This window comes from Alligator mississippiensis, chromosome 9 (assembly GCF_030867095.1).
Source record: "Alligator mississippiensis isolate rAllMis1 chromosome 9, rAllMis1, whole genome shotgun sequence".
Lineage (NCBI taxonomy): Eukaryota > Metazoa > Chordata > Crocodylia > Alligatoridae > Alligator > Alligator mississippiensis.
In genome coordinates, this window is record NC_081832.1 from 40892153 (window position 1) to 40917592 (window position 25440).

General features: G+C 45.0%; 1 protein-coding gene across 2 annotated transcripts in view; it reads left to right on the top strand.

Moving 5' to 3' along the window:
- The first annotated feature begins 6635 nt into the window (after positions 1-6635).
- The window catches only part of DIAPH1 (diaphanous related formin 1), a 68500-nt gene continuing 49695 nt past the window's right edge, over positions 6636-25440 (top strand). For both annotated transcript variants that reach the window (XM_059733339.1, XM_059733340.1), the window contains exon 1: positions 6636-6780. In XM_059733339.1, coding sequence (XP_059589322.1) covers positions 6676-6780 — 105 coding nt within the window. In that variant the 5' untranslated portion in view covers positions 6636-6675. The remainder of the gene's footprint in view (positions 6781-25440) is intronic.

Sequence of the window (25440 nt, forward strand, 5' to 3'; positions counted from 1 at the left end):
TCCCTGTCTGCTGCAGCAGGAAATGTTGATTTTGCTTATAATAAATGCATTTTATAAAGTCACAGCTATTACTGAGCCACAGTTCTTTCTCTTCTCCCCTTCCGCAATAGATTTAGATTTATTGTATTTTGTGCATTAGTGATTTCTGTAGGTTGGTTGTACTCCTCACTTTTATTGTGCACCCTGCTGCCTTTCTATTATGGGATAGTATGAGGAGCAGAAACTGGTCCATTCTTTAGTGGGTCTTCAGTCTATGTTCCTCACAAACAACAGATAATCCTAACCTGCTTCTTTTTCCCCCCGATTCCACTGTGGGGCATATCACAAGTATGAACTGGATTGTGTAGGCCTTCACTCTTTTCTAGACCCCAAACCATGAGTCTTTACTGACAGGTTTTGAACTAAGCCATATTTTTGAATGGCGGGCTTTGTTTGTGCTCTTTAAAAGTCTCTCATTTGGAAGCCATGTCTGTCTATTGAAATTTTTTCTGAGTTGCATCTCCCACTGTAACTCACTTGTCAGAGAGGAAGAAACACTCTGGATTAAAGAACCAGTCTAATTAGGCAGACCTATGCACATTAAACACCAAGGCTTTGACATTAAATGATGCAGTGCTCACAGGACTGTGGTCTAAAATATGGGATGAGGCCAAGATATGGTAACAACTGAAATTAAATAAAGGATGATTTAATTATTTTTAGGAAATGTTTGAGGACAAACACTTGCACAGATGTGTATTGCTCTAATTACAGTTCATAATGGACTTAGCTTTCTGCTACATAGAAAACCACAATTTAATGCATTCAGTCACTTAGCTAAGGGGTTGGGTTTTTTTGTACTGCTGCCCATATGCAAGCTATTTCCATGTAAAAGATTAATACTAAAGTCCCTATAAGCTTTCTTAATGTCTGACTTCTTCTTTCCAGTTTTAGAAAGCTGTTTTGAAGTGTGGGTGTGGAGTATTTTTTTTGGGGGGGGAGCTGAGGGTCAGTCTTAGAAATATGGGTCTGGCTGAGGTTGTGAATGTCCTGTCAATAGTGGAAAAGGGGTTTTTTTGTTAACCTTTTTCAGCAGCTTCAGAAGGTGATAAAACATTAAAGTCTTCTAATCTCTGTCATTTTTTATTCCTCAACCATAACCCCTTGACTGGGAATACTGTGGCTCCCAGCTTTTTCATGCTTTTTGTGCATTTTAATCTGACAGAGTTGACATGGAGAAACACAGCTAGTCTTAGTGGGTATGAACTGATATTGCCTTGGCTGTTGCTTGGACCAGAACCATTAATGGCTTTAAACTTTAGGATTAAAGCCTTAAAATGACATTGGACTGGGAGCCAGTGGAAGACTGGAGCATGCACATGGTGGAGAAGATGGCAGTACATTTCATACTATCTGGAGCCTTTGTATGATTCTTGTATTTAGGCTCAGAATCATCCAGGAGGAAGGAGTGACATTTCATAGTGAGTTGAAGTGAAAGGAGAAGTGTTTAGTCACTGAAAGAAGAATGACAATTTAGACAGTAGCCTAAGATTTTGGGACTGCTTTGATGAAGGATGTATGCCTTCAGTAGCAGAGGGAACTATCTTATCTCCTCAATGCATCTTCTCCCTTTTAGCCAGCATCATTTTGAACATTCCTGGGTTGAGTTTGAGCCAGCTGCTTTCATTCAAGAACATCTTGATCTCATAAATTGAGTAGTTAAAGCAATGGAAGAAAATGGGTATCAATGACATTCTTGGCAGCTGATCCTGTGGTGCCTCACTACAGTATTTTTCCAAGTGATTTTGATAGATGCTGGAAAAAGGGAAGAGGGAAGAATATTGACCTACATAGATGTGACTAGGTTATAAGCAGCCTAGAATTTCTAAGATAAAAGTAGCTATAGTAATGTTCTGCTACTACTTCACCATTGTTCTGTTTATATATACATGTTCTCCTCTTCCCCCCTCCCCATGCCTGTAACAGAAACTCAGACTAGTCACTGTGACTTTGATTTCCTTTTTAAAGGGGGACCCTTGTTTTGAGTACACTTTCATGACTGATTTTTAGCCAGATCCTGCCAGATCCTTTTAAGGGTGCCCTGAGGTGGAAGAGAAAAGCAGATAAATGCAGGTTTAGGCTTGTCCCTGCCTGACCCCTCCTGCAAGGTGGTAAGCACTGTAATGTATAAATTAGTGTTTAAAATTGGATGCCACTCAATTCATAAAACTTACGGAAGGGTGCCTGGAATCCAAAAAGATTGAGAACTACCATCTTATGACATGGATGATGAAAAGATTACAGAATGGGCATAAGCACAAAGGTTACTTACCTGGAAGCAGATTTCTCTGAACACATTGCCTCTGCAGATTTAACCTTGTTTGCCCTCCATTGAACCATGGGTCCTTGGAAGTGAGGTATGTCTGGATGTGCATTGTACATCACTGATGCAGTCTAGCTTGAAGGGTACAAAAGACCTTGCCTCTTAACTGTATCTTGGTTCTTAACTTTAATGAAATCTAGCTTAGAAAAGGGAAGGATGAGAAGCTCCAATGTGGATTTGAAGTGGCAATAATAGTCACTGACAAATATCCTTTCCTTTTCTCTTGTAAAAAGTATCTCTGCAGCTCACAATCATTAGAGACTCGTGAGCAGTCACAAACATCCAGGCAAGGTCTGGGGAGTGGTAGTTGAGAAGGAAGCACCGCTCTCCCTCATTCAGCATATGATTTAGCTTCCAATAGAAGAGTAATGGTTTAGAAAAGATTAAGGCAAGCTCCATGTAGAATCTTGGCAGACTTCATTAACAGTGGCTGCCTTTCTTCTAATACAGTGGTTTTTCAGACTGTTGCACAATAGGTCATCATTGGTTCCACAAAGAGACGGGGTAATGGCGCAGGCTGGGAGGTGGTGTGCTGCCACTGCCATCCCAGATTGCTTGGCTCCATGTCAGCTCACAGGATAGGGGAAGGAGTTTCACAGCAGAATTGATATGAAAGGGTTCCATGACTTGAGAAAGTTTGAAAACCACTGCTTTAATGCAAGAGGCTCTTAAGTCTTGGCTAGGAAAATGGCTGCTTGGATTTACAGGAATGATTACATGACATTTTGATTATCTCAGAACAGAAATCCCCTGAATTTCAGGTTTCACTTGAATGCCACAAATGGTATGAGAAACTTACAAAATATCTTGGCTCTCTGCAGCAACAAAGGCCTGTGTGTTTAGAGAGCACGGAGGGACTTAAGTGCCCAATCCCAAATTAAAGTGCTTTTTCAACATCCAGTCTACTCATTCTCTTGTCTTCTGATCAGCTGTTTCATTTAGCTGATATAACAAACAAGCTGGGCACTAAATAGATTAAAGGGTGCAATTTTGTAAAGATTTTGGATAAGGTTGCAAATCCATATTATTTCATTGCCAAATAATAGAAGGGGAGACTAGCAGGATTTCACCTGCATAAGATAAAAGTAGTGGCCACAGAAGTTCAGCCAAATTATAATATGAGCACTACTTTTGTACTTGAAAGGAACCTTCAAAATTTGCTCAGGATCAAATTCACATCAGATCAAAAATCCATGAATTGTGATATACAAGTGTAACAGTCCCTTAAAGCAAGGGTTGCCAACCTGTGGCACATATGCCACAAGTGGGGTAGGCAGCTTCTGTGTGTGGCATTCAGCAGATCAGGAAGAGGACAGGCAGCAGAGCATCAGATTGGACAGGAAGCAGAAAGCAGAGCAGCAGACTGGGCAGGGAGCACAGGGCAGGAAACAGGAGTAGCAGATTGAGCAGAAGAAGGGGATCAGAGTGGTACTTGAGGAGTATGTAGATCCAATTTGTGGCATGCCTGACAAAATTTGCCCCCCCCCATTGCTTTAATGAATCCTTTTATTAAGCAATTAAAAAGAGAAGGGCAGGTGACAAAGGTTGGCCAGAGTGGCAACAAAAATCAGGCTTCCAAAGAAACTAATTATGGCAGTATTTACAATTTAGAGGCTCATTCACTAATTATTTTGACAGCAATGCAACAAAATCGCCAAAATGTCCATAACAACTATGGTATTTATTTACAAATAAATAAAAATAGACCAGTGTACCAGATCTATTGCAGTGATACAATAAAGGAAAAAACATGGAAGTACTTCATCATTAGAATTTAGTGATCATTATCTTGAACATACGACAGTGAAGCAATTGTGTATAATATTTGAAAAGCCTCAAATTAGGTCTCAATCTAATTCTTCAGAAGACTTTTGAAGACTACATTTCAGTCTTCTCAGTAGAGTTATAGGAGTGATTATCTGGTTCATTTTGGCATACATAGCTTTTGAAATATTTGGAGCATTTGGGAAGAGAGAAATTTCATAACTAACTTTCCTAAGGATTTTTTTTTATCCCCTGAAGAATTGTTTATTTTGGAGCCTACCAAAGAAGCTAGGATTTATTAATTGACAAGGGCACTACTTCCTTAGATCCTCATTAGTAAGAAAATGCCTGATATTACAATTCTGGTCTGGAAGTCATCTTCATTTCTCAGGAGACAGAGAAAGCTGGTCCTACTGGGATTAAATTACATTGTAGGTCTGGCAACAACAGGATAGAAGAAAGGAAGATTTCTACAATTGTGATGACACTTGGATTTTTTTTTTTTTTTTTTTTACAGTTGTCTGATCTACAGATCATTACAGGAAGGTGATGGGTATGGGCTGTTCTCTTGATAGTCCTGATGAAACAGTTCTAGAGTGAGGTCAGTATTGTAGGATAACAGGTTTTTGCCTATGCACAATAACCTTCCGGTGACTGGTACAGTATGTTCCAAGTGTCATCTTTCCCTTGTTTCCCTATGGCTCATTTCTATTTTCTCACTGCATTTAGGACCTTTTCATGAGAGTTCTTACAGCTTGAGGTAGTCAAGAAATGCGAAATAGATTATGAAGGTATTTCCATATGCTATTTTTTCTATTGCATTGGCATTTATAGTCTTTTTTTCTTTCACATAACAAAAACCTATTTAATATAAACTGGTAAAAATAATGCAGAATAATCTGAATAGGTTAAATAACAGGATTAACATTCCTAGAATGTCTCCTACTTTAGAATGTTTCTACTTCAAAGCATAACAATTCTTAATAAAAGGTTCCACAGATTCCAGCAGGACATGTTCAGCCTCTTGATAGAAATTATAAGGCTTAGCAGCAAGCAGTGTAGGATTAGTGATCCCACTCTCCAGCTACGTTTTTCTCACTGGCCTGGCTAGAGAGGATGGGATAGAAATTCAGGAAGCCTTTTGGCAATATCTTGGCTGGCTACACCTTGGAGAAAATGGGCTTCGAGTTTTCTGTTTGTCAGCAAAAAATGCCAGGCTTGTATACTACTCCAGAGGACATTGAAAGCTGTTCTTGAGAGAAGAAGGGTACAGCATTTTGTGCTTCCCTAATAGTAATTTATTCTGCAAGAGGCCTGTTCTTTGATTTTACTGCTCTTAACAGGCAAGTAGGAGTTGAGTTTGAATGACAGAAAAATCTGATAGTTTACCTAAAAAATACCCCATTCATTTTGGTGATATTGTATCTTTTGCTCTGGGAAAATTAATAAATACAGATGGTCTTCAACTTTAGAAACCATCAGCAGCTGTTTTTCAGTGTCAAGAGCATTTTCAGCTGAGCCACCTATAAGGTGACTTCCTTTTTTAAATAACGAAATGCAGTTGAGCAATTTTTAACTCCTAACCTGGATTAAATTTGAGGCAGGGGGGGCTGAGGAAATTTTAGGAATATGGGGGAGGGAGTCCATCACAAGTAAACCCTATTCCTATTGTTTGGGAATTCTTTGGCACAGAACTCCTCCCAGGCTCTGCTTCTGAACGGTGGGGCGTAGAGCTCAGGCAAGTTAGGCTGGTGGTTGGGTTTGGGCCCCAGCAGGGGCAGGACAGCTGACCCTTTTGTTAAGCACAAGGGAGATGGGCTGGATCAGTCTACTGAAGAGGAGGAATGAGAAGCAGCTCTGCAACCAAGGCATGCAGGGGCTCACCCCTCCTGTCCCAAATGTGTGTCCCTGCTGGCTTTGGCATGCAGCCAGTTCTGTTTTGTCATTATTATAGGCAGGTTCTTCTTACAGACCTGCAACAAGTGCCTTTGTGGTTCCTATAAGCCTCAGCCTCCGAAAAGGCTTTTCCCTTGGCTGTTGCAAGAATTGCAGGTAGAGGTCAGCCACAGCCGTCCCCGCTCAGTTTGGTTGCTTTTAGTGGCCTCTGATTCTCCAGCGGCAGCAAGTGAGAAGCACAGCCGGGATGGGATGGGCACAACAGGCTAAGCCTCCGCTGCTCTTCGGCCTGCGGCGCTGGGCGGCGGCAGGGACAGGCTCCCCTGGGCCCGAGTCTCCAAGACAGGCGCCCTGCAGCGGCGCCGTACCAAAGGCGCCGGGCCGCCGGCCGGCCTGGCGCGAGCAGCGGCAGGGCGAGCACTGAGCCGCGCTGCCTCCAGGCCGCGGGCGCGCAAGGCGCAGCTCCCCTCCGCGCCCGGGCGGCTGCGCTCTTGCAGGCCGGAAGCGGAAGTGCCCCCTCATGAATATGAGAGGAGCCGCGTCCGCTAATGAGATGCTGCCTGCGGAATGAGCGGGCGGGGCCGGGCGCGGCTGCAGCGGGCGGCCGGGCGGGCGGGCGAGCGAGCGGCGCGGCCTGAGGAGCCGGCGGCACTATGGAGGGCGGCGGGGGCTCGGCGCGCGTTGGCCGGGACAAGCGGCGGGGGAAGGGCCCGGAGGAGGCGGCGGCACCCGCGGACTCTGGCAAGTCCAAGAAATTCGTAAGTATCGCGGGGCCGGACCCCGCCTTTCCCGCCCGCGCTGCGCGGCCCGGCCTGGCCCGGCCCTCACCTGCCGCAGGTGCCTCCTTGCCGGCGGCGCCCGAGGAGGTGCCAGGCCCCGGCGTGCGGGTGCGGCGGGTCCCGCGCGGTCGCCGCCTCTGCCCCTGCCCCCCCGGGACGGACTTCGCTCTGTCTCAGCCCCGGGCGGTGGCGCCGCGCGCAGCCTCCTGCCCGGGCTGGGGCGGCCGCGGGGACTTTCCCGGGAGCTCAGCTCCGGCGGCGCAGGCCGGGTCCCGCTCGAGGCGGCGCGGGAAGCGGAGCCCGGGGCCGGGCTCGCAGTGCCGCCCCGCGCACTTGTCTCCGGGCTGGAGGGAGCGTGTCTTTATGGCGGGAGCTCAGCCCGCGGGCAGAGCTCGCCCTGCCTTTGAGCAGCGCCCTACTTGCTGACCATTTTGCTGGCTCGTGAAATGTCACTTGCCTGGGCCATACCGGTGGGGCCGCGGCCTTCGGTGGGATCTTGGGGGGCTCTTCCTGTTGCAACTGTCACCCCCCGCTGTGAGCTGGACGCTTGCTTGCCCCCTGCCACCAGTGACCATGCCCAGCTGGCCCCATGGCCCCAGTTCCCTGCCTCCTGCTAGCCAGCCCTGCATTCCTTGGCTACAGTCACAGGCAGGCTGCAGGGAACAGCTCCTGAGGCCACGTGTTTGATGCCTTTGCTGTAGGCAAATCATGTAGGTCCCTCAGCAAGATCCAAATTGAAATGTATTTGTAAGAAAGAGGAATGTTCCCCGGTAAAGTCTGAATGCTTGTAGGTTCTGGTCTCAGTTTGGTCAGTGCAGAGCGGTCCATTTGATTTCTTTCATCTTTTGAAAAAGGCTTAAAAAAAAGTGTATCCTTAACTCCAGTAAAAATCCCAGAGAAGATGAGGAAGCTTGTCATTTTGATGGAAGTTAGCAGCTCAAGTTAAAGATTAGATTCCCCTTTTGTTTTTAACTCGGATTTTAACTTGACCTGCTGACATGTATGAAAGGTATGTACTGCTTGGTCTGCAGTAGGATTTTAAACTGTTAGCTCACTTGGGTTAACATTACACCATTTGTTCTCATTAAAAGTAAGGATTTGGAGGAAGATGTTAGGTCTGCACACTGATTGGCTTACTTGGTCTTTCTGGATCCTTTCCTATTTGTGGCACGTATGTAACTCCAGGAGTCTCTATTGAACAATATTTTTTTCATTGTAGCTGCTTGTATGGGAGCCCTGGTAGCACAGATTAAGGTTTCTGATTGTTGACTGTTTCCATCTAGTTATGAGGGGTCACTGATCTGTTTAGTAGTATGTACCTTTCTCAGCCTTAGGCAGGCTCTGATGGTAAACCCTCAGAGGGATGTGGATTAACTGAAGGGGCTCTTGGGAAAAGAGATCAGTGGGACTGCTGTGGACCTTTCGACCCTTGGAATCTTATTTATGCAAGAAAAGTGTCCCCCAAGGGTGCTAGCTGAAGAGTAGGAGTACAAGATGATGCCTATAGATCAAACAGTGCTCAAGGCACTGAATGTACAGGGGCCTTTGCTAAGAGGTGGGTGTCTAATGTTTTGGTGTTTGGGACTGCTGGTTGGTTGCATGTAGGTTCTTTTCCCTGCCACAGTGTATTTTTCACATTTTGAATGAAGCTGCATTACTTCATTCAAAGCATCATGTGGGCAGTGTCCCTCTCTGATCACAGAGGAGTTGGCACTGTTGCTAAACCTTTCTGTTCTATTCTCAGGTAAATTTACATGTAGAGTGGGGCTTAACAGTGTATTGGCCAGGTTGCAGTGAGTATTGGATTTGGTGAATGCAGTCTAGTTTGGTAATCCACTTATTGCTGTCCATAAGTCACATAAAAGAAACAGGAAGGAAATGCTGATCACAGGGAGTGTCTCTTACTATATGTCTCATGCAACAGAAGGAAGCTTTGAAAGTATTAAGATCTTTAAGAGAGTTAGATACCCTTACAATATGTGGTATTAGCAGGTTTGTAATAACTTACATCTATGTAGCTCATTTTTATTCCAAAAGAATCTCAAAAACACATCACAAAGTACTTTGTATGATACATAGATCACTTAATTGATCATAGAAATGTTACCCATCTCTGGAAAGAAACGGTGTAGCACTTTGGGTAACACATATCAACTTTTCACAAGTATAGGGTAGGAAATTTAAAATACTACAATAAAAATATTACTGTCAACTTCCTCTGAATTAAGGGAGATTGAATGTAATTATGCAAACTGTTTTTTTGGATGTTGAAATTCATTAATAGTTATGTGAAAATAGTTTCCCCTCAAAAATATGTACTTGCTGCCTCGGGAGCCAAAGAGTTATTATTAGATGAGCTAAAGGCTTGTCATTTGTCTACATTTAGGATATCCTAAATTGGAGGTGATTCAGAGAAGATTAGAAATGGTTAGGGGGCTAGATGGACTGGTCTGAGGAAAACTTGATAGTAAAGCTTATAGTAAAGTTTGACTAACTGACCACTATGGGACAGGGAGTAGACCACAAGGGTGTGAAGGTGTAAGTAAAAAATATGGGTTGCTAGTGTTTGTATGTAGAAAAAATAATAGATACGGTCATCTTAAAGTGTAACAGCAACACAGAATCACTTTGCCAGCACAGCCTAAAAATGTTGAAACTGAAAAATCTTTTGAAAGCCAAATTACTTCCAGTTTATCTTTATTGAATGAAGTAAACCCTTTATAACTTGTAAAATCCAAATTTTGGGAATTGCTCTCTCTCGGAGAAAAGGAAAAAAGACTGAATATCAAACAATTCTTTTTTAATGATCAGACATTAATTTTTAAAACAGTTACCTAGTGGGGTACATGCTTTATTGGGGGCATAGTCAATTGGGAGACTAAGAAGTACAGGGTGAAAAGTATATTCTATCCTTTAGAAAGAGCTGGGTTGGATTTAAATGCTTTAATAGCTTTTTTTCATTCTAAGATGCTTTACTTTTTATGGTCCAATATCTTGTGATATAGGATAATCATGGGTCAGAAAAACTGGATTAGTTCTATCAGATTCTATGCTACGGTCAGCAGGAATACTAGTAATTACTGGTAACCAATGTTCCCAGAGCCAGAGGATGCTGGGAAACAGCCAATCAGAGTGCAAACAAGCGTTCGGACAGGAGCTGATGGGGTGATGATGGTAGGGATGGAGGCAGGGATGTGGCGAGGGCAGCACAGCTGGCCTCGCTGTCCCCCCCGCAAGTGACAATGATGGAGCAGGGGGGGCACCCCCCCTTACTCCTTGCAGGTGAAGGGGGGATGGAGTCAGGATGCCACAGGTGGGGGTGAGGCCACTGGCTCTGGCCTTGGCCTTGACCTGCCCCTCCACACTTCTGTCCTGGCATGGTGGTAGGGGAAGGAGTGGGCCTGAAGCAGGTTGGGGGAATAGCGGATGCACCACAGCAGCAGTGGGGGGAAGGGAGGAGTAGGCCCAGGCCCCATGGGGGAGGGGGGAGGAGGACCGAGCCACAGCTGGGGGAGAAGCTGGCCTGCCATGCGGAGTGGGGGAGTAGCGGGCCCAGCCTCACCCAGTGGCGATGCGGAAACGGGAGGGGTGGACTCCGAGCCAATGTGGGGGGGGAGGAGTGGGCCCAGGCCCTAGGGGGGGAGGAGGCTTGCTCCTCCCCTCCCCCAGTTGCTGCCCAGCTGCCGGGCCTGCTGCTCCCCACAACTGCCGCGTCAGGCTGGCTTCTCCCCTGGCTTGGGCTTGGGCCTTCTCTCCACCTTGGGCCCAGGCCCATCTCCGCCCCCCTTCCCCCCCCTCACCAGTTGACTCCAAGCCCACTCTTCCTGTTCCCCCACCACTGCCAGGTCAGCCCAGGCCTGCTGCTCCTGGCTTCTCCCCACCCTCAGGCCCGGTCCTCCCCCGCATCAGGCCTGGGCCCTCCCCCTGCCACTGTGGTGGGGAGTGGGCCCAGACCCTAACTACCCCCCTACCCCCTGCCATCATTCCTGATGGGCAATTGGCTCATATTATTATAAACCCAAAGCAATTTCATTAGCCATACAAAAAGAATTATATACTACACAGCAAATGCTAATGATACCCAAGGCATATAGTCATTTTTTTGTAGCATCATGGTAAAAAGTAGTATATTTGCTAGAATGTAAGATGAACCCTAAGAATTAAATTCTGTATATAGAAAATTTATAAATTTGGTAGCATTTTCCAGGTATAGATTCTAATTATTGGAGGTTTGCCTTGAATTTGTTCCCCTTCCACTCATGGGAGTCTGCTTCTTTGACAAGGGCACACTGTTGGCTTCTGTTCAGCTTACTGTTCACTGTAACCCCAGGTCCTTTTCTGTAGAGCTGCTGCTTAGCTAGTCAATTCCCAGCCTGTGTCAGCATGTGGGATTGTTGTGTCCTTAGTACAGGACTTTGCACTTGTCCTTATTGAACTTGTTAAGATTTCTTTTGGTTCAGTCCTCCAATTTGTCAAGGATCTGTCTCAATCATAGCCTTATCCTCTAGCATTTCTACTACTTTCCCCAGCTTGGTGTTATCTGCAAACTTGCTGAGGGTGCACTCCATCCCATCTTCCACGTTGTTGATGAAGATACTGAACAAAACTGGCCCCAGGACCAATCCTGGGGGCACTCTATACAAGATCAGTTGTCAAATAGACATTGAGCCATTGATTACTATCCTTTAAATGATTCAGCCATTTTTTTGTCCACCTTGGAGTCCATTTGGCCAACCTGTGCTCCTTAGCTTGGTTGCGAGAACACTATGGGAGACTGAATCAAAAGCCTTGCTAAATACAAAGTTATGTCACATCCACTGCTCTTCCCATGTCCACGGAGCCAGTGATATCATTATAGAAAGTAATCGGATTGGTCAGGCATGAATTGCCCTTGGTGAATCCATGCTGACTGTTCCTGATTATCTTCTTTTCCCCCAACTGCTTAGAAATGGATTCCTTGAGGACCTGGTCCATGAATTTTCCAGTGACTGAGGTGAGGCTGACCAGTATATAGTTCCCTGGATCCTTCTTTTTCCCTGTCTTAAACATAACCACTATATTTACCTGTTTCCAATCATCCGGGACCTCTCCCAATCATCACGAGTTTTCAAAGATAATGGTCAATGGCTCTGTAATTGCATCAGCCAGCTCAGCACTTCTGGGTGCCTTGTGTCTGGGTCCGTGGACTTTTATATTTCCAGCTTTTTAAAATAGTCCCTAACCTGTTCTTTCACCACTTTAATTTGGCTGCTCACTGTGTGGGCTGGGAGTGGTCCGAGGCCCTCGGGGGTTTTCTTTTCGCGCGGCGGGCTGTGGCCAGCAGCCCGGACACGCCGGGTCGGGGAAGGCAGGCGGCACGCTAGAATTAGGCACGGACGCTTAGTGGTTGATTAAAGATTATTTTACTTACACCGAAGATGGTCGCGGTGCAGGCAGGAAAACTTGCTTGAGTTGCAGTTACAAAACAAAACAAAACAAAGCTCGAACCTGCAGGGCTCGAGAGTTCATCGCAGGGGGTTTTTGGCGACGGGAAGGTGCAGAACACGAGAGTACGTCGCAACGGGTTTTCGGCGACGGGAAGATAAACCTGCAGGACTCGAACCTGGACAGAGCTCTGGATACACTCACATGCAGTTTGCTAGGCTCCGTGGAACTTGCGCGCAGGGAAGGGTACGTCAAGGGATCAGGCGGCGACATGGAGAGGCGAGAGGCTGATCAGACCCCTATAGCCAGCTCTGAGGTACACGTGCTGGGTCCGATAGGCTCCGCAGCGCACCTAGAGTTCTCCTCAAGATGTTTACGGAGTCCCCCCTTGCAGGGGGGGACTCCGGAGATCTCCAACTTGGGCGGAAACCGCTCAAGCCTCTTATACGGCTAGCAAGCCAATCACTAGCCGCCACGCAGGAATAATTTAGAACTGGCCAATAGTGGGACACAAATTTGTATACGAATGGCGGGAACTCCTTGCACCGTGCATTTCTCTTTTGCAACCTAGAAATGCACCCTGCAAAGAAAGCTACGAGTGGCGGGAAATAATTTAGCAGTGCCAAAGCGCACACAAACAAAAATCACACCCTTGGGTTGTGACACTCACCTCCTTTCCCAAGCTGACCTTGCCTGTGAAGACTGAGGTAAAGAAGGCACTGAATATTTCAGCTTTTCCCACATTATCTGTCACTAGGTTTCCTCCCTTGTTTAGTAAAGGACCCACACTTTCTCTGATCGTCCTTTTGTTGCTGAAATACTTGTAGAAATCATTCCTGTTGCCTTTCATGTCTCTTGCTAGCTGTAACTCCAGTTGCACTTTGGCCTTCCTGACTTCATCCCTGCATGCCCGAGCAATATTATTATACTCTTCCCTAGTCATTTGTCCAAGTTTCCACTTTTTATAAGCTTTCTTTTTATGTTTTAGCTCATTGAGGAGTTCCCTGCTAAGTCAAGTTTGTCTTCTGCTTTACTTGCTAGTCTTCCTGTGCAGTGGGATGCTTCATTCCTGTGCCCTCAGTGAGGTTTTTTTACAGAACAGCCAGCCCTTTTGGACTCCTTTCCCCCTCAGACTGGCCTCCTAAGGGATCCAGCCCTTCAATTCCCTGACTGAATTAGTCTGTTTTTCTGAAGTCCAGGGTCCTTACTTTGCTGCCTGCCTGCCTTTCTTCCTTAGGGTCTTGCAATCAGTAATTTTGTGGTTGCTGCTGCCCAGGTTGCTATCCACTACTACATTCCCCACCAATTCTCTCCTGTTTGTGAGCAGCAGATCAAAAAGATTGTGGCCTGTTGTTAGCCCCTTCGACACTTGCACTAGGAAGTTGTCCCCAACATTCTCCAAAAACTTCCTGCAGTGCACTGCTGTATTCCCCTCCCAGCAAATGTCAGGGTGGCTGGAGTCCCCCATGAGAACCAGGTCCTGTGATTGGGGAAACTTCCACTAGCAGTTTGAAGAAGCTTAATCCTTCTGGTCTGGTGGTCTATAGCTATGTTTCTCAACCCATGTACATGTACCCCTGGGAGTATGTGAGTGCTGCATTTTGGTCTTTGCTTGCTTGGGCAGGAAGTTCCAGCTGCTGCCTCTCCTGCCATGTCTGGTGTGCTGGGGCTTTCACTCCCCAGCATCAGTGTGCTGGGGGTTAGGGAGGGAGGCCCCACGGAGGCTGCTTTGCCCCAGGCCGTGGTGGAAAAAGTGGGACTCGGCTCGCAGCGGCGAAACCAGAAGTACCACGGTGGGACTTCCAGTTTCACTTTTGTTGCGTCAATCAGCAAGAGGTACGTAAGGTACCAAAGGTTGAGAGCCAGCGGTCTATAGCAGCCACCCACCGTTACATCACCCTTGTTGCTCTCTCCTCTGACCTTAACCCAGAGACTTTCAACAGGCCTATCTCCAGTTTTGTACTGTACCTCTGAACAATCATACAGCTCTTCTACATAAAGAGAAACTTTTCTTCCTCCCCCTGCCTGTCCTTCCTGAACAGTTTATACTGATCCATGACAGTACTCCAGTCATGCAAGCTATCCCACTAAGTCTGTTATTTCAATTGCATCCACATGCTAATTGGCTCCCACTCATGACTGGAACCAAGTGTTATTGTCACAGGTCCCAGATTCTGCAAAAATTTATATGCAGATAAGGTCCAGGTCAGCCTGGTCTGGCTCTACCTCATTGAGGGGAGGGCCATACTAATAGTATGTAGGGACCTACCAAACTTGCGTTTGCATGATTTTCATGGAAACTGCATATTCAGGTGGGCTCTGTAATTTTGGTGGGCTCACTGTGAAAGGAAAAAAAACCCTATCTGCAAAGCAGGCAAAAGGGTGGGACACCATGGAGTCTTGAAGCATGGTTGGTGGGGGGTGAGGATGAGAGGGAACAAATCAGAGGCTGAGCCCGTGACATAGGCTTAGTCCGAAAGCCAGTCCGGGGCCAGTCAGGAAAGCAGGAGGGCTTTTGTTCTGGCTTTTAAAGCACCAATGGGCATGCTGCTGTGGTATACTGTAGCATGAGGAGGATTCTTCAGTGTGCCAACTAAGAAGAAATCCTCCAAGACAGCCAAGTACGTTTCGGCGCTCGACCATGTAAGACAATATCCTGCAGGGACCTTGCACACAAGTGGAGATAGACTCTTCTGTATTGCCTGCAGTGCAACTCTGGATGTTTTGAGGAAAACCAGTATAGATCGACTCTTAGAGTCTGAGGCACACATGAAATGAAAGGCTGTTGCAGAGGCTGAAGGTCAGAGCAAGAAACAAGCAAACATGTCCTCTCTCTTTAAAAGGACCATAGAAAGCAGCTTGGCAAGGCAAGAGGTGGCATTTTCCCTCATGGAAGCTTTCGAGGCGATGAACATCCCACTGGAGAAACTTGATCACCCAAAGTTAAAAGACTACTTACTTGAACCAAAATGTGCCAGATGTTGGCAGTTTTCTGTGTGCCAACAAGTTTCACCAAGACTCTGCAGTGATTGCTTCACATGTAGAGTCCACAAAGGCTGCACTGGCAGAGTATGACTCCCCCATTCTGGCTAATGAAGCCAGTGACCCTCGATATAACTACATGCTGCACATTGTTTTTGTGCAGGGAGCTGGGCAGACCAGGACCTGCCTGTGTTTCTGACAGAGCTGGTCTACCTCCTATCTGTCAATTTTTCTACTGTGTCTCAAGTCATTGTGAAGGTAACTGTCAGCTATGGCATATAGAATTTAACAAGATCTCGGCATTCCTGTCAGACAGTGCTGTGTACATGTGCAAGGCTTTCTCTGATGTGCTCCAAGGAGTGTTACCCATTGCAGTTCATGTCCCCTGCAATGTGCACATTCTGTATTTAGTAAGTGACATTTGGTTCACGTAGTTCCCCAGTCTGAATAGCCTGGTGTCTTCCTATAAGAAAGCCTTCAAGCATTGTCCAGGGTGTAAGGTCTGGTACAGGAAGTCTGTTACCAGTCAGAGTAGAGACTTGCATGTCATTGTGTCGCTGTTACCAGAGCCTGTGCTCACAAGATGGAATTCCTGGTTCAACACGGTCTGTTGCCACGCCAAGCATATGCAGTACTATCAGCAGTTTGTGAGCGAGAAGTTGGAAATCACACCCAGCACAGTGCATGCTTAAATTTTATGATCTCTTAAAGTAAAGCAACAAGTGATATTTGTGGTTGACAATGCCACCAAGTTCATGGAGTTTCTAATATGGTTCGAAGGTCAGCAGGCTGTGATCCACCATTCGCACAACCAGCTGCTGGATTTGAAAAGCTGGGTCAAAGACCAGGCATTGCAAGAATTGTCAAGCTGTCCTCATGAAAACCAGCGGAGAAAGAACATGTTCCAGGAAATAGCTGTGAAGCTGAACCAGTACTATAGGTACGATGCATTACTGTCACCATGGTTCAGACAACTGGCTGCCTCCTACCTTAGTGCTGTTTGCATTTTGGACCCGAATCAGGTGTCTGTTCTGCGTTGTGACCATCAGCTACTGAAAGCAATCCCGGGACAGCAGAAAGAGCACTACAACGAATATGCAACATGAACCCTGTCAAAGGGATGCCTGTGTTCTGGGACTTTGTATGTTACTGTTTTCCACATCTGTATGCCCTGGCAAGATGCTGCCTCACCATCCCAATGAACTCAATGGATGCTGAGCGTGTCATCTCAGTATATGAACAAGTATATTCACCCCACAGAGACACAGAGAATGTCTGCAACAGCTGTGGCTGGATGCAGCATGTTCACATTTAATGGCATGAATTGCCTGTCTCAAGGTTAGCATTTCAGTTTCAACTCGTTTTTATAATATCCTTTCATAAAGCGTATATAGTGGGCATTAGTTACAATTCCTGTTGTGTATAGCTTTATTTTAATAAGATATTTTATTTTAGAGTTTAAGTGCTTGGATTGCTTAATAACACATCAGTTAATGGTTTCTGTGGGCTTAATCCCCTCATTAAGCCCGCGGAAACCTTTAAGGGAAATATTGTTAAGCAATTTAAGCCGTGGCTTGGGGCCATCTGGCAATCTCCAGGGAGGGGTGGAACTGCCTGGACCCTTTGGCCAATCAGAAGCATGGTGGGGGCCTGCCATGCTCAGCCTGCAAAAATGGCAGCTGGTCCTAGGATCTGCCTGCAAAATCAGCTGGCTGCCTCCTCAAGTTCAGTAGAGCCCTAATCATGTATGATGGAGTGAAGAGGAAGTTGAAATGTATTCATTGTACTGGCTCACCATGACTTTAAAAAGAATCGGCATTGAGTGGGATTGCATTTAATATGCACTAATTTATGTCTTAACTCAAATGGGATATACTAACCTATTTTAGGTTCCTATCAATTACCTGACAGTGGAAATACCATGACCACTAAGGCAGCTTTCATAGCTGCCCCTGGGGATGACTGCTTTTCTGGCACGGGGTAGTATGCATGGAGGTTATGTAAAGTAAGCTTCCTATTTGCTGTTCAAGCTTTATGCCTGTTTTATGGGAATGGGAGACTCCTCCCTGGCTTGCCTCTGGTGCCTTACAGCTGGGGGCAAGCAAAACTTGGGGGCATCTGAACCCCAAGCTTCTGGGCTTGGGTCTGCATATAGGATGGCTGCCCAAGGATTTGGAAATATCTGAAGCCCCAGGTGGGGTGGAGGATGTTTGCTAGCAGTAGGCCTACTTATGGTTCTTGACTGACTCATGGATTTGGAATTGATTTGGCTTGGAACATGAAAAATTTTCATTTAAAAAAAAAAAAAAAAAGTTCCTATCAATATTGTTGCAATGGGGGCTCTTGTGCTTCTCCCCTAGCTGCTTCTCAGCCTTTTCGGTAGGAGCAAGAAAAATCTGGGGGCATCTGAACTCCAAGGCTCCTGGGCCTGGGGCTTGTACAAAGGATGCTATCCCTCCTCCCCCCTCCCCACCCAAATAAAAAATAATTGGAACCAGGGGTGAGTGTCAGAGTTTGCTCTGAACACACACCCCTCCCCCCCCCCCCCCCCCCGTCGTCTTATATTTGAGTAAATACAGTGAGGTTTTGTTGACTCTTCATATGAAAAAGAATATAACAGCTGTTACAGTGTTCCTTCTGTTATTTGTTTTGATAGTAAATTCATTAGAAATCTTGGAGCAATGTTTGAATTTAATGTTGCTTCCAAATTAAGTGAGCTGCAAAATTTTGTACTGACAATGTTCAATGGCATTAACAAGGTTGTCAGGGAAAAAAAGCTGGAGTTTAAGGCAATTTAGGAATCTTGATGCTCCAAAGGAGAAGTAGGGGCATTTGCTTTTGGTTCTTTGAAGGTGACTTAAAATTTTTTACACTTATTGGGGAAGCACCTCATTTTTCCCTTCCTTTTCTGAGAATGAAGCTTGTTTCCATTGATATCTTTTATTGGACCAACTATATAGTTGGAAGAAAAGTTAGGCAAGTTAAAACCTGCCCGTCTTCAGATAGTTCTTTCCCACACCTGAGAGAAGATGCTTTGTGCCCTAATGCTTGTATAACCTCTCTCTCAACTACAGTTGGTCAAAGTAAAGATACGACCAAAAACATAGCTTTCAGCATATTTTCTAGACCATCAGGGCTATAATAACACTTCATCCCTTCTTGGCAGTGGTAGCTTAATGTTTCTCTAGAGTATTTGAACTTTCTGCTTTGTTGCTCCTTTATGTGTATAACAGCATCCAGGTTCTGCATCCATTTGAAACAGCTCTTACTGAAAATAACATTGGTTTAGTGCATTATCTGAATGTTACTGCTTACAATGATTAGCAGTAAAATGATTAATGATATTATCTTTGAGCTGACTTGCTTTCAGATGGAAAATTCAGCATCACCTTATTATAGTGATTCTCAACTAGGGTGTTGTGGCACCTTGGAGTGCCTTGAGATCTTTTTAAGGGTGCGTCAAGGTGCTGTGCAATATTAGCACTGTTAGATGTGCAAACACCTACACATAATTCACAAGATAAACCCAAAGATCTCAATCAGGAATCCATAGTGTCAAAACATGTTGACCTCTTGTAATCTTTCTGAATTCTTTACAACAGAAGCATTACTCTCTCTTCCCTAGTCAAACTGAGCAAAAGCAAAGAATTGGTCAAACAAGGAAATGGGGAGGGTGCCTTGAATCCAATGAGGATTTGAGCAACTGCCTTATTGGTTCCTGTCACCGCCCATCTTCTCAGTCGGTGTATCATAGGGCCTTGTTTCACCCTTTATCTTTCTTTGTTACGCTTTGTTTCTTGAGTAACCACATACACACAGAATTAAATCAGCAAGCAGGAACTGTAGACTAGATATTAATCTTGTTTTGTATTTGTACTTTTTATTAATTAATTCTCACTGAAGAAAACAGCCACTGAACCATGGAGCACTTTTACACGTACACATGCTCCAAGTAAAATGCCACAGTGTCTTGTGTATTGGCATCCCTGTGCTTCAAAATGGAGGATGGGGTGCTTTATCTAAAGCTCATTCAATGAGTTTTAGGTCACTGTAATTACAGTGCATCAGAACAGCCTCTGTGCTTGTGTACAGACACTCATGATGACTTGCAAAAAAACAGGTTGGATTGATTTAAATCACATGGATTAAAGCAATAATCCAAAAACCCAATTTTAAATCATTGATACTTATCATCTTTCCCACTGTATGTATTTTTTGTTTTTTTTTTTTAAAAAGGTGCATCTCTATTGGCTCATCTAACAATTAAAACATGGTTTAAATTGAAATAGTTTTACAGTAGATCAGGACTAGCTTATGCTCCATAGAATGTTATTTGTTTTCTTACACTGTCTTGAGGTCAGTGTTTGCCTATTCTGTTGTGCACATTTTTCCTTACTCTGTTCCTTCTCCCTCAAGTCTCCTTTACCCTGTGATGTACCACACCATACCATTCACTGTTTGAGAGATGAGATAATCGGAGCTCAGGCAGAGAGAATAAAATGGGAGTTTGATATCATCCAGTGGGCTTAGTGCAGAGGTTCCCAATCACTGGGCCGCGGCCTGGTACCAGGCCACAGCAGGTTGGCTGCTGGGTTGTGGCATGAGCCCCCCACTCGGACCCCCATCTGTTTGCCCAGATGAGCGGTTTCCGGGGTCACAGCTGAGCTTCTAGGGTTAAAGTTGGGCGGGGGGGGGAGGGAGCCCTGGAAGGGAGGCAGTCGGCTCTGCACACCCTGTCCTGCTCCCTCCAGGCCGCAGTAAAAAAAAAAAAAAAAAAAAATGTTGGGAATCACTCATTTAGTGGATAATCCTGATCAAAGAGTACCCATGATGGTATCTTCTGGAGTTAGAGGCAAAGTTCCAACACCTGTGATGACATTGTTTCATAGTTGATAGTCAGAAGGGATTGTTGATCCTTTGCTTCCAGTAGTATAGATGCTGCATCCTTTGCAGGGTCAAGCCCTTAAAACAGTTATTTACAACCTTTTTTCATTTGTGGGTCCCTAAAAGAATTTGAATGTAGATATGGACCACTTTGGACATCTCAAATAGAGGTGCCATACCCCTTTGAATTTTAAGTTTTGGTATTCATATACTTTTGATTGATCATAGTCATATTTTGTGGGCCCCTTAAACATAGTCTGTGGACCCCCAGAGGTCTGCAGACCACAGATTGAAAACAACTGTGCTAATACATGAAATATTTTGTATTATAAATAAACAAATAAAGCTTGACCTCAAAAGTTAGATGTTTCCAGAAAATCAGACTAATTCCAGACGTTTTAGTAGAGGCTCATTGGGTCAACGTATTATTTAATTTAAATTACCATAATAGATTATACTAAATTTATACCTTAGCCTATGCTGTATTAAATTCAAATTTCATGTTAAAATGGTTTATTTTTAAAAAAGGAAACTTACTTATAATGTAAATTAAAAAATCTGATTTAAATAAAAATCCATTAAACATTTTTTTTAATCATCAATTTTTATCCATTCTGGCAAAAAGTTCTGCTTTTTCAGCTCCCATTTGGTTTCTCAGTTTTGAATGAACTAGTCCAAATTAAGAAAATAATTTTCTTTTCTCCTGCTAGTTAAATAAAAGCAAAATGTAATTGAGGCAGAATTGGAAGGGACATCACTAGGTTGTCTAGTCCAGTCCCCTCCTCAAAGTAGGATCTTCCGTGAGTAAGCCATCCCAACGAAACGTCTATCTCAACTGCTCTTGAAAGCTTATAAGGATAGAGATTGTGCAATTTCTCTAGGTAGCCTTGAAATCAATGCTTGACTACCCACATGATCAGAAAGTTCCTCCTAATCTCCAGTTTAAATTTACCCTGATGAAGCATGAGGCTGTTGGTCCTAGTTGTTCCTTTCTAGTCATGAAGGAAGTGAATGTAAACTTTTTTTATCTGTTTCCCCAATATTAACCTTTGCTGCTACTGCTACTTTTTTCAGACTCTAGCCCAATCCTCTTTTTGCCCTTCCTGACTGTTTGCTCCTATCCAATTATCCTTGTCCAGTCAGTCCCAATTCCTACCTCCTTGCTCTCTGTGTCTCCTCCTCTTACCCAGCTCCATTCGTATGTCATTCTTGTTCCTCACTTTCTGGTTCTGTTTCAGCCATGGCCTTTTCCTCTCAATTCAAGGAGCCAAATAGTTAAAACTTCTTAAAATAATAGCCTGGATGTTTATATGAAAACTACTTGTTTTGCTCTAGCATCGTTCATGGAAACGGCTTAATTGCTTTTGGCTGAAATTTTCCAAAGAATTTACTCCATGGGGAGAGCTGGCATGGAGAATTTCATCCCAAACAGTTCAAGTTATAAGCAATTGAAAACTGGGTTGGATTAAGGAAGCTGGATAACAAAAGGTAGTGCTGCAACCACTGCTTATAGTAGTGTATTTTAAATATTTTAAATTGGTGCAGGACCTTTCCATCCTTGATCTGCAGCTCCTGAATAACTCTTAATCAGGGAACTGTGCTGTTTATTGTAATATGAGAACATCCAAAGAATGCATGCTTTACAATTAGCATAACAACTGGAGGAAGGGCTGTGTTGTGTATGGACACAAGGAGAGCTGGCAAGTGAAGTGCCAATGCTTCATTCATTGAGGTACTGCAGCTTGAAACAGACCTATAAAGTAGAGAATGTGAAGCAGAAAATGTACTTATTCAGTGGCTGCACTGTGGGGGAAGTCATGGACAAGTTATTTGCACTGTCAGGGCTGTTATGCCAACACTAACCATCTATACTGGTATCATGCTTAGAGAGATTATTTTACAAACAATGATGAATGGGGCAAATCACAGGTCATAGCTATTATCAATATTTTAAAGCCAGGTAGAGACTTCAAATCATAGCTCTATGTATGCTATTTAATGTCGGAAGATTTTCTATGCAACTATAAGGACTTGGAAGTTATTTGTATTGAAAAGGTTAGTTTTTTCTGGTAGGGCAGATTTTTATAACAAGCAGACAGTTTTGTGGCCAGTTCTTTGCCTGTATTATTGTGAAAAATATGGGCCCCTAAATACAGGTATTTCTGTAACTCCTGAATTCTTCACGTGGTCCCAGGTACAAATTCACTGGGTAAAGTGAAACCCAGGAGGAACTAGAGTACATTTTGCCAAACTCACCTGTGTTTGAAGTATAACTTGCTGTCTCCACTACCATTTTACAATGTCTGTTAAAACATTTTAACATATTTTGTTTAAATACAGCTTTAGTTTAGGCCTTGTCTAGAGAAGAATTTAAAGGTGTGATATTAGATTACTTGTCTTGCTTCCTAAAACTGTAGGCTTTTGGGAGACAGGGTACTTAAAAAAAAGATTGAGCTAGCATAATCAAGGTATTTTAACTCCATTGAAAACTGCATTTTGCACTGGGGTGGACATGACTAAACACTTGATGATATTTGGTTGAGTTATACCTTAAGCTTTGCTCTAACTGGTCCAGTGTAGCAGTTATACTTTTATTACACTATATCTCTTAACTATTGTGTTTGAAGATGTTAGTTAGATCAAGCTAATCTGTATTTTAGCTAAACAGACTTTATCAAGACCAGCTAATGTCACTGTAAAAAATACTAAGGAGATTTCCAAACATGTATATTAAATGCATTAAAAAAAAAACTGAGGTGGTACAGGAGCTTTCTAAGCTTCATCCTCCCCCACCAAAAAACCAAGAAAAAAAAGCCTCTAGTCCTCATTGTTGAAACATCTAGCCATTTTAAGAGAAGCATACAGCTAATGAGATTGTCCCATAATCCCAATTTTCCTTCCACACTCCATTAAATTACAGAAATCCAAATCTATCTAAACCTGATGCCTTTTTAATGCAGTTATTCATTGCCATTGTAAATATCTACAGAGTACTGAGACCTGAAAGTTTGGGGACAGCATACAATAAATGTAATCAAGCATGTATTTTGAAACTAACGTATTGAACTGTTTGCATGTTGCTTATTTTCATAATTGAAGTTAAAGCCTAAAATTCTGACTTCAAAAGAAATCATTTGGGAATTTCAATTCTCGTGCACCAAAGTCTGCTTTTGCCACAAGTATTTAAATCCATCTCACCATAGACTTTAAACAAGGACTTTACACGATTGTGTTTATACCTAAGGAAGCTGCTGGCATTTGAGCTGGAGATAGTGGAGGGAAGTGAGTCTGTTTTGCAGTTGTTCTTCTTCAAAGTAATGATAACCATGTCAGTCTTTAAGACTGCAGGGACGGGATAGCAGAATACTTCCTCAAGATGTGGTGTTTCTCTTCTTTTGACTTTCCAAGGGACAGTTCCCAGTAGATGATACTAGGACTTGAAGCTGGGATCATATCATTCAGAGGTGGGCAAAATATGGCTAACAGACTGGAGCAAGCCTGCCCACTGATTGTATCCAGTTTGTGGCTGCCCTGTGGCACTCTGCATAGGTCTGTGCTACCACCAGCATCACCCCAGGCCCACTGGCAGGCACTGCTGTGGCCCCAACCAGCATGCACAGCGTTCCAGTAGGGCTGCCTTCCACTTGCTTGGCTGCCTGCAGGTGGCTGTTCTTGGTGCAGGGCGGGCAGAGTGGATGGAAGGCATCCAGGAGCTGGAGTAGGAGCCCCCTGGCTGCAGCTTCCCCCCCCCCCCCACCTCACTAGGTATGTTGTCCCCATGGTCATTGCTGCTAGAGGTACACCGATATACTGGTTCATATTGTATCGCCACTGATAAAAGGAAAATTGACATTATCAGCAATTGGCTGTTTTTGGCTGATGTGGCCAATAACATCACTGATAAATTGCATGCATGTGTGTAGCCAAGGGTAGGTGCTGCCCAGCCAGGATGGGATGTGGAGCAGCTTGATTGGGGGGGGCAGCTCCTGCTGCTGCTGTGTCCACTCCTTGGGGGACATGGGGGCACATACCCCCCCGGATTTGTCTGCGGGGCGAGGGTGGGCCTCCTGCTGCAGGCTGGGGCCGAGGGCTGTGCCAGCCTCTTCTCAGTGGGGGCTGGGCCAAGACTGCACTTGGGACAGGTAGGGGTGGGTAGCAGCAGCACTGGGAGGGGGGGCGGCTATGGCAAACTTTGGGATTGCCAAAAGAAATCATTTGGGAATTTAGGTAGAAATCATTTGGGAATCATTTAGGAATTTACCCCCATTAGGGGTCAAGAGCTAACTGTTAAAGAAGCTTCTTCTATACTTGTTTGTTTCTCACTCAGACATTTGGTGAATGGACCCTTAGATACTGGTGGCTTTCTTACAGAAGTTTTCCAAAAACTGCCTTACTCTCAGCTGTATAATCTTCTAGCCCTCTTCCCCTCCCTGCTCCCCCCATCCTTCTCCCTAAGCCCCCAAGGAATGGTTCTTCATGTTCTTAAATTGCTTTCTGAAAGTAGAATGAAACGTTAAGTACTTTGGTTAGGAGGATGGTACTTGTGGGTCATGTCTACGCCACAAGAAGAGGTATATTTTAAATAGGTTTGGGTTGATTAATGTGCATTAAAATACACTTTTCTTGGTATGTGCAGGCAACCCCTGCTTAGTGCTCTTAATTGGTTTTGGAAAAACTTAGCGCTAAGTGAAACCGCAGTAAGCGAAACCCATTACCTCACTGGATTTAATGTAAATAAAGATAACTGGCCAGCAGGTTGTGTGAAACCCAGACCCTGCGCTCCTGCCACCCCACCCTGGGCCCTGCCAGCCCAGGCTTTGCACGCCTGCTGGCCCTGGGAGACATACCTGCCCAGGGATTTATGGTGAGAAGGCATCAGGGCTCTGGTGCGGGGTAAGCAATGGGGCCACCCACAGCCAATGGCCCGCTTTGCCCAGTGGGAACTCCTTCCAGGGCACCCAGCACAGATCGCTGGTGGGAGCGGGGGAGCTCTGTGTGCTTGGCTTGCACTGGCCCAGGCCCTGCACTCCTGCCAGCCCTGGATTTGGGCCCCGCATTCCTGCTGGCCCACACCCCGCGCTGCTGCCGCCCCTTCTTGCTGCTGCCGCTGCTCCTCCCCACCCACTAGCCACTCCAGCACCACATGCCAGAGCAGACCCTGTGCTCCTGCCACCTTGCCCTGGGCCCCACCGGCCTGAACTCCAAGCTGACACTGCCCAGCCCCATCACCCACCCCTTCTCACTGCTACTGCTCCTCCCCACCTGCTCCAGCACCATGTGCCGGAGCGGACCCCAGGCTCCTGCCATCCCTGTCTGGGCCCCTGCCGACTGCTACTCACCACTTCCCTC